The sequence below is a fragment of the Manihot esculenta genome, chromosome 2, assembly GCF_001659605.2.
Source record: "Manihot esculenta cultivar AM560-2 chromosome 2, M.esculenta_v8, whole genome shotgun sequence".
In the NCBI taxonomy this organism is placed as follows: domain Eukaryota; kingdom Viridiplantae; phylum Streptophyta; class Magnoliopsida; order Malpighiales; family Euphorbiaceae; genus Manihot; species Manihot esculenta.
The window spans coordinates 15,602,619-15,612,439 of record NC_035162.2 but is presented as its reverse complement, the minus strand read 5'-3'; the positions used below and the strand labels follow the sequence as shown (position 1 = coordinate 15,612,439).

At 36.8% G+C, this 9,821-nt stretch overlaps 1 protein-coding gene across 1 annotated transcript; it reads left to right on the top strand.

Annotated features, from left to right (window-relative positions):
* Positions 1–446: 446 nt before the first annotated feature.
* On the top strand, positions 447–4,755 carry LOC110603573. Its single transcript, XM_021741336.2, has 4 exons — positions 447–990; positions 2,762–3,393; positions 3,683–4,198; positions 4,475–4,755. The coding sequence occupies exons 1-4, from the start codon at positions 708–710 to the stop codon at positions 4,631–4,633; spliced, it is 1,590 nt and encodes a 529-aa protein (XP_021597028.1). The 5' UTR covers positions 447–707; the 3' UTR covers positions 4,634–4,755.
* Positions 4,756–9,821: the final 5,066 nt, after the last annotated feature.

The window sequence follows — 9,821 nt, the reverse complement described above, 5'->3', positions numbered from 1 at the left end:
TTTTTTTATTTAAACATAATATTGTTGAGCTTAATGTCACACTTCTAAACTTTTAGAGAGGAAAATAGGCCCACAAAAGGACTTCAATGTGTAATCAGGTCCGCCCATATACACATGTTAGTGTTGTTTAGGAGATTTTTAAACCAATGAAATGACAACGCCAGATAAAATCACAGAGATGCCCAATACATCTGAAGTTTCAGACAGTACATCTACATCATTCTGCAATATATCCCTTGAAAAAATTATATTACGTCAGAATTTATTTAAATTTTAATAAAAATAAAAAATTTAATGAATAAAAAATTTTGAATTGATATTATTTGATCTAAAAATATATAAATTTATATTATTCCATTTTTCTTATAAAAAATATATATATATATATATATATATATATATATATATATATACCTAAAAGAAATTGGCAAATAATGAGCCAGAAGCCAAGGCAATGATTGGCATGGACTTTGCTTGCTGATCTACAAGTTAATGCCTTAAAGAAACAGGAAGGCAACGCTTTGACGAAAGAAAAGCCAAAATATCTAACATGGATAAACTCACCGCAAGATCAATCCAAATTCTCTATCTTCTTCTCCGTCTGCACAGAGACATCTCAGTTGCTTCACTTATTCAGTCACTCGCAATCTCTCATAGAAAGCTCTGCCTTTGATCTCTCCAAACTCCAATTCAGTGAAGAAGAGAACATGGGTTGCTCTTCTCAGGCTTGTTCTTCTTCTTATTGGCAAATAATTTTGCTTCAAGTGTTTCTCTGGAATCTGGGTTCTGGTTTAAGCATGGTAAATACGCTTGCATCATCATCATCAAGAAAGTTTGTATCAGCTATAGGAGACCCAGGAATGAAGAGTCCAAATGTGAGAGTGGCTTTAGAAGCTTGGAATTTCTGCAATGAAGTTGGTTTTGAAGCTCCCAATATGGGCAGTCCCAGGCTGGCTGATTGTGCTGATTTGTCTTGCCCACCAAGCTCTGGTATACCCTTTTTTCATATGTTTTATTATTGATGATGAACATACTTATCTATTCATCAGTTGCTGTTGAAGAATTGATAAAATCAATTAAACAATTAATTATAACGTAAGTAGCCATTGTGTGTAATGGTTTCTGTGTTGTGTTTTTGTAGCTTGCTAAGTAAATCATGTTTTCTTACATAAAGTAATTATGTAGTAAATTGTTTCTTGCTAATATTGAGGTTTATTATACTCATATCAATGTATAGATAGAAAAGGTGAATTTGATTCACTAATGCTTTAAGCAGTTCTTTTAATGAGAACCCATTTAGATTTTCAAGTGAAATTTAGCTGTTTTGATTTGCTATTTTGGTTTTCTTTAACGTCAATTTAATTCTTTTCTTTTTCCCCCCTTCTCCTGAATATCTTAACTGAGTAGCAGTACTGTTGGAGTTGTCCTGGCTTCTGGTTTATGTTTTTCTAAAAAAGCATTGGGTTCTTTCAGTAGCCACTTTGTACTTGTGATATATGCTAACTACATAGGATGTTTCTTGGAATCAAATTGTGAAAGTAGGACTATCTCATTGGCTGTTGATTATTGGCTCATGAATATTTGTTATGATCTGAACCTTTTGGATGCTAATGTGATCCATGTGATTACACCTGATTCAGTTCTTATGGAACTTGGATATGATGCATTAAATTCAATGTTCAGTCACGCTACTTTCTATTCCAAAAAGTTGCAGCTATCTGTGGGATATTTTCACAAAATCTAGAAATGGTCTTGTTTTTGGTTGGGGTCTTATCATGGGCAGTTCAGTGAAACTTTATGAACATTTGAGGCAGTTGTTTTTGCTTCCCTCATGTTTGCTTACTCATTGAACAGCTCAACTTTAGCAAGCAATAGTTCCAAACTAATTGGCTCAGCCATATAAACATTAAGAGCTGATATATCTGTTTTCACTACCTTACCTGGCGCTATGATAGGTCTAGCTATCGTTTTGTTTTCTTTTCCAATTTCTATGTGCTTAACCTTTTGTATGGCTCTCTTACTGCTCTATGACTCACACACACACCTGTTTTCTAACTGTATGCTTCTTAGGCAATGTCATTCCTAGCTTTCTGGGCTATCTTCATGCCAATACTCTAATTTGCTTTGACATGTCAGCACAATGAACTTGAAATTGGTGGCATCTTTCCATTTTTGTGCAGTATTTTCCCATAGACTGCATTATATTTCTCCAGGGATTTGGGCCATCTCCATCATCCGGTATATTACCGATAGCAATTTCAAATGCATTATACCCCCTCTCCCCTTATTTGCTTTGCTTTGATAACACTTTGAAAAGTAAATCAACCTTGTCAGTTTTGCTTTCTGTTTTCTCCACCAATCCACCTTTACCTCTTAATATTATTGATTGCTTCTGCAATATCTTTTCCCTTAGTATTTCTTTCAATCTTGTCAATTCTCCTTTCGATTTTTCTGCTTGCTTAATGGTTTCACTTCAGTTGCTATTACCTTTCTTTCGAAATCCACTATATTTGTACTTAGCTGACCTCCATTCCTCCAATTATTTAATAATCAAATTATTTATTCAATCAAACTAGTCCATAATCCATTGAATTTATGCTTTGCTGTGAACTTAGTACACAAACCAAGTATATTATTTAGCCTTTGCATGTAACATAAAGAATGCACTATCACAATCATATAAATGCATTTTTGTAGTGGAAAATAAATAAGATATGCCTTTCTCAAGAATCTTTTTGTAGCTTCGTGTTTCAATTTTCAGATTATCCAAGTCTCAACAACTTTTATACTAAAAGCAAATGTGAAGCGCATCACAAAGTGAACGACTCTGACAACAACTTAGGTGTTGGTGATAAGTTTCCAATAGAAGGATTTGAATCCTATGAAGACCCCGACATGTTTGCAGTGCAAAAGGAGCTATATCTTGCTTCTCTATGTGAGGTGCATGAATCCTCAAAACCATGGCAGTTTTGGATGATTATGCTCAAGAATGGAAACTTTGACAAAAACACTACACTTTGTCCCGAAAATGGGAAGAAAGTCACAAAAATAATAACAGACAGAAACTTCCCGTGCTTTGGTGAAGGGTGTATGAATCAACCACTTGTTTACCATAATTATTCACAGTTAGTTTTTCATGGGAATAAGAGGGTGTCCTTGACTGGAGGCTTTTATGGGACATATGACCTTAATGCTGACTTGAGCAAAGGCATAGGGAATAACTCCTATTTTTCAGTCATTTGGCAAAAGAATTTGAGCACAGGGAGTTGGATTTTCTCACACAAATTAACAACCTCTGCAAAGTATCCATGGCTTATGTTGTATCTACGTGCAGATGCAACAGAAGGATTTAATGGAGGCTATCACTATAACGGCAGCGGTATTATGAAAAAGGTTTGTTAATTGGACAATCTTCTGAATCACTAGAAGTTCAATGCACCTATCAGCACACATATGCTTATTTATTATTTTATATCTATCAGAAGAGGATTTGGAATGCCACCTGAATTGAGAGCTTATGTTTTCACAATCCTTGTCTTGTGAATTTGTTTTCATTCTATAGGTCACTCAAGAATCCTATCGAATTGGATCAAACAACACGCATATTAGTCATTAGAAATTTTGTGTTTTCTTATCTTTCCACGTGTTTGAAGTTGAAATTGCAATTAATTTCTTATTTCAGATACCTGAGTCCCCAAATTTCAAGGTGAGGTTGACACTTAATGTTACACGTGGAGGAGGGGACAGTAGTCAATTTTATCTACTTGATATAGGAAGCTGTTGGAAGAACAATGGAGATCCATGTGATGGTGATGTTCTGACAGATGTAACTAGATACAGTGAGATGATAATTAACCCAGCAACTACAAGCTGGTGCCGTCCAAATAATTTAGTTTCATGTCCACCTTACCATGTCAGTCCTACTGGTGAAATAATTCACAGAAATGAAACATCTCGATTTCCATATTCTGCTTATCATCTGTATTGCAGCCCAGGAAATGCAGACTATATGGAGAAACCATATGATATCTGTGATCCATATAGTAATCCACAAGCACAAGAATTGGTACAGATTCTACCACATCCTGAATGGGCTGTGCATGGCTATCCTGAAAAGAAAGGAGACGGCTGGATTGGCGACTCGAGGACTTGGGAGCTCGATGTGGGTGCCCTCTCCAGCCGTTTATACTTCTACCAGGTATTACTTATACCTTTATCTTACCAGAAGAATTTATCAAACTGAAAAAGTGATATTTTCTCTTAAAAAGGAAGGAAAGTAAGCTTATTTTTGCAGGGCGGACGGAAAGGAGTGCACTATTGAGTCTGCCTACACATTTTGGCAGCTGTAGTTGACAACATATGATCATTATTTCTTCTGATACATCTACTTGATATATAATCTATAAGAGCTTATCATAAGCAAAGCATTCATTTTTATTGCTGAGCAAGAGGATTGATCTGATGTATTGTGCAGGATCCAGGAACAAAGCCAGCAAGGCGTGTTTGGTCTTCGATTAATGTTGGAACGGAAGTATACATTAGCAAGACAGGTGATAGAGCTGAATGGACCGTAAGTGATTTTGATGTATTGGTTCCAGAAGATGATGGTTATGGTGGTTACAGCTCTTATTAATTTCTTGCCAGTACATCCATTTTTGTCTGGCAAAAAATTCTCTGGTTGAGCCATGACTCTGTATATAATCATGTAATTGAAATGCTGTTGTTTATGATAAATATTTGAGAACATTATATGCTTCTTGTTGTCCTTTAAAAGAGAATGAGTCTCCTTTTGCTTTTGCATTTAAAAGGAGCACAACATTCTCTTTCTCGGCATCACTCTCTCTCTCTCTCTCTCTCTCTCTCTCTCTCTCTCTTTCTCTTGCTATGTTTATAAGGATGCTTAAACATGTATTATCACTATACCATTCCATTTTATGGGTCGGACTAATACTAGTACTTAAATAGGTTTAAAGCTATTACCAATACCTATTGTAAGTGTTACTATTTTCAAAGCTTATAACTACATTTCAATAACTCTCTCTCTTTTGGATAAAATCGGTTTTCAAAGTATCACTTCTTCTTAAGAGAATAATCGACCTGAGCCAAACTTTACAAAATCCGGACTTGTTTATTAAAAATAATTAAAAAGTTTAAATTCGGCTTGAATCGAGCTCTATATATGAGCTCGAACTTAACTCATAAAATATTAAATGAACTCAAACTCGATTTCAGTTTAACTTGTAATAAGCTCGTATTGGAGTTTGGTTGAAAAAATTCGAGTCGAGCTCGAATTATGAACTCAAACTCAAAAGTCACATAAAATAGATTTAGCTAAATATATTTTTTACTATAATTAAAATATTTTAAACTATCTTGAAATCCACAAGTATCATGAGCCCACAATATGTCATAAGACATGAAATAATGATGACTATGTTAGCCAACTCAACACATGTTATGCCACCCATTGGGGGCATTGATGAGATCCCACAGAGGGGTCAAGATATGATTATGTATATGTTCAGTGCATGCACAGGTTGAGTTTGACGTATGATGGAATGTATGAAAGAAAAGTTTTAATTTTTATGTATGTTCTTGATCATGTATGGGATTAGACAGGTTTCCAGGATGTATGTTTGGCTTGCTACGGGTCCCAGCGGCCTCAAGTCGACCCGGATCCTAGCGCCGGTAGCGGTCCAATTTTCGGGTCGTTACACCCTTGGCTTTATCGAGTCTTTTCTTTAGCCCTTGTAGGATAGTTCTGTTTATAACCTCGATCATTCCATTGGTCTGCAGGTGATAGGCCTAATTGAACCTTAAGTCAATTCTCCCATATTCTATAGAAATCTTTAAACTTAGAGCTTGCAAACTGAGTTTTGTTGTCAACGATCACTATCTTTGGGATTCCAAACCGAGTGAAGATGTTTTTGTTGACGAAAAAGATCGCTTGTTGGGTGGTGATGGACTGAACTGTCTCAGCCTCAGCCCACTTGCTAAAATGATCCACTGCCACAATTACGAATTTTCTCTATCCGGATACCTTCAAAAACAGGTCAAGGATTTCTATCCCTCATTGAAAGAAAGGCAGAGGAGTTTCAATTGTCGTTTGCATCTCTCTTAAGATCCTTAGAATGTTCACATGTACTTGACATCTTCGACAGTTCTAGATAAGCTGCTTTGCAACTTGTATTATTATTATTCAGTAGTACCCTTGTCTGAACGCTTTTCGAGCGATTGTCTGAACTCCTTCATGGCTCTCACAATCACCTTTGTGAATTTTCTTTAGGATTTCGCAGCCCTCCTCTTTCGTAACACAATGCAACCATGGTTGAGTTGAGGACCTCTTGTACAACAAACCATCAATCAGTGCATATTTAGAGAATTTTCTTATTACTTGTTTGGCCGACAATTCATCGGCTGGCAGATCATCCTATGTCAAAAACTTGTACACGGGTGTCATTCACGATTCCCCTTCCTCTATGGGAAAAGACTCTTCCTTGTCAATTGCTGAAGTGTGCAGCTCTTCAAACTCAAATGATTGAGTCAAGTGCTGTTCACCTGCCGCTACCATTTTGGCTAGAAAATCGGCCTCTTCTTTATCACCTCTAGCCACCTGGTGAAGCTTGCAATTGCCTTGTTTGTCTTTGATTCTCTCCATTAAGGAGCGAATTTTTTCCTCATACTTGACAAGGTCAATTCTCGAACTTTAAATTGGCGCTGATTAACAACCAACTGTGAGTCACTAAAAACAGTAGATTTCTGGATACCTAATTCTTTGATGACCTTTAGGGCTATTATTATAGCTTCGTACTCGGCTACATTATTGGTAGCATTGAAAGTGAGTTTTGCCACATATCAAAGCCTTATTTTAGTTTGACTTTGCAAAAGGATCCCAATTCCAAAACCCCTGGCTCCGCAAGCTCCATCTGCCCAAATCTTCCACTCCTCTATGGTTGATTCGAAAGATTTTAAAAGCTCTAATAGTGGAGTCATTTCTGCAATAAAATCGGCTACTGCCTAAGCTTTCGTGGCCTTTCTTGGGACGTAGCTGACATCAAAGGCTGACAATATTACTGTCTAGATAGATAGCCACCCTGAAAGCTTTGGCCTATGTAAAACCTTTCACAGAGGATAATCTATCCAGACTTCTATGGTGTGTGACTCGAAGTATGGATGTAACTTGGTGGCCGACATCATGACTGCAAACGCTAATTTATTGAGAGAAGGATAGTTCAATTATGCTTCCTTCAAGACTTGGCTGGTATAATAGAATGGGCTCTACTCCCAATTTTTCTCACGAATGAGTACCAAGCTTATTGTTTTATGCGTCACAGACAAGTGTAGAAACAAAACATCGCCTTCGATGGGCGAGCTTACCAATGGGGGAGATGATAAAAAGATTTTTAAACTTTCAAATGCGTCTGCGCACTCTTCCCCCTCACACAAACTTATTTTTGCCTTTTAAGACTTTAAAAAATGGGAGACACATTCTGGTTGAGCATGATATAAACCGGCCAAGGGCTATAACTCACCCATTCAACTACTGTATTTCATTAATGGTTTTAGGGGTTTTTTATATTTTTTATGCCACTAATCTTTTTAGGGTTTGCTTATATGCACCCCAAATACTTCCCAGCTTTTATCCCAAATGTGCATTTTTCAGGGTTTAGTTTTATACATATTTTATCTATTACATTAAAAAATTTTCGGATATCATCTAGATGATCTTTTAAGGATTGGCTCTTTATCACCATGTCATCCACATACACTTCGACTGTTGACCCCACTAAGTCTCTAAAAATACTTGACACTAGCCTTTGGTAAGTCGCCCTTGCATTCTTTAGCCTGAATGACATTACTTTATAGCAAAAAATCCTACGTCCGTAATAAACGTAGTCTTTTCTGCATCTTCAATATCCATCATGATCTAGTGGTAACTTGAAATGGCATCAAGAAAGGAAATCACTGTATGACCCGAGGTCGAGTCCACTAACTATCAATAGATGGGAGTGGGTAGTGGTCCTTTGGACATGCTTTGTTCAAGTTGGTAAAATCCACACACATCCTCCATTTCCCGTTGGCCTTCTTTATGAGTACTACATTAGCGAGTTATGTAGGATACTGGATCTCCTTTATTAATCTTGCACTCAACAACTTATTAACCTCCTTAATCACCTGTTGTCTCTTCAAAATAAACTTCTTTTTCTTTTGTTGTGCTGGTTTTATTGTTTTATCGATAAACAGCTTATGGGTGATAAGAGTCGGATCCACTCATGTCACGTCTTCCGGAGACTAAGAGAAAGTGGTCACTCTGTATCTTAGTAATTCTATTAAGCGATTTTTTGTTTCGCCGGTTAATGCAATATCGAACCGTATCTTTTGATCCTTACCTAACTAGACCTCTTCTACTGGGCCTGCTGACTCTGGTTTTATATGAGAATCAAGCTTTTCTAGCAAGTCAATAGGTATCGTTGCTTTCCCAAGATTTTTTGTATAGCGTCTATAACATTCCTAGGTCGACTTCTGGTTGCTTCAGACTATGACTAATCCCTTTCAAGCTGGTAACTTAAGACACATAGCACCCATGTTAATAACTATACCATGATAGTTTAGAACTGGGCGATCGAATATCATATTCTACGCGAGCGGGATATCCACCACCGCAAACTCCGCGTACAACTCCCGCTTATACTTTTCATCACTCAACACTAAAGGAAGGTTGATGGTGTCCAATACTGCCGCAATCTTATCTCCTAGTCCCACTAACAGGTAGGAAACTTTAATAAGATTATTTTTATCTAAGCCTAATTTATTAAATACATTTAAGGTGAGGAGATTAACATAATTACTTGTATCCACCAAGACTTACCTCACCTTTTACATGTTTAGATGGATGTTGACAACCAATGGGTCATTTTGAAAAAATCCTGTTGCTTTGTCTGCAGGTCCAAACCTTACTTCCTATTTGGCCTATAGTTCCTGCTTGACTGACAGAACATCCTCTGCAATGCACTTATTTTTTCCCTTGCCATTACTAGGTCCTCCTATAATTATATGTATAACCCCTACAGGTTCACTATTGGGTGGAGCTTTAGGGGTTGTTATCTCGGATTCAAGCTTCCTTTCTTTTTTATTTTTTATGGCAAATTTTCAAAGTGTGCCATCCCTTATTGACTTCTCAATCTTATCTTTCAACTGTCAGCACTCCTTCGTTATATGTCTGTGGTCTTTGTGGGAACGATAATACTTGGTCCTATCTCATCTTTCGGCTTTCTTTAGATTCAGCTTAGGATGCCATCTAACATCCTTTTTGTTCTTCTTGATCCACATTAGAATGCGCATTCGTGATTCATTCAATGGAGTGTATTCTTTATACTTACTTTGATCAACCCTCCTTTGGGAGACTAGGTAACTTCTGCGGTCTACTTTGTATCCTCGCCTACTTTTGATTTTATTTTTAACTCGTCCTTTGTCTTCTCTCAATACTTGGATTTCGTCATCCATCTTAATGTACTTCTGAGCTTTATCCATTAGTTGTTGGTACGTAGTGGCTGGATTCTTGATTAGAGAATCTATGAACTTGACATTACATGTTCCTTTCTTTAATGATTCACATGCTATTTCATGATTTAACTCTTCCACCTGTATCGCTTCTGCATTAAACTGTGAGATAAAGCTCCTTAAAGACTCTCCCTCTCCTTGGCAAATCTTCCACAAGTTAGAAGAGAGTTTTTTAGGAGGTATACAAGTAATAAATTTTGATTTAAATAACATAGCGAATTGTGTAAAGTTCTAAATTAAACCTGGGCTCAGATGTTGGT

Bases quoted from the DNA above. Each gene is read 5' to 3' on its own strand.
- LOC110603573 (XM_021741336.2), top strand. From the start codon at position 708: ATGGGTTGCTCTTCTCAGGCTTGTTCTTCTTCTTATTGGCAAATAATT. The intron at 991-2,761 runs GTATACCCTTTT...TTCAATTTTCAG, and splicing joins GTCTTGCCCACCAAGCTCTG to ATTATCCAAGTCTCAACAAC. The intron at 3,394-3,682 runs GTTTGTTAATTG...TTCTTATTTCAG, and splicing joins GCAGCGGTATTATGAAAAAG to ATACCTGAGTCCCCAAATTT.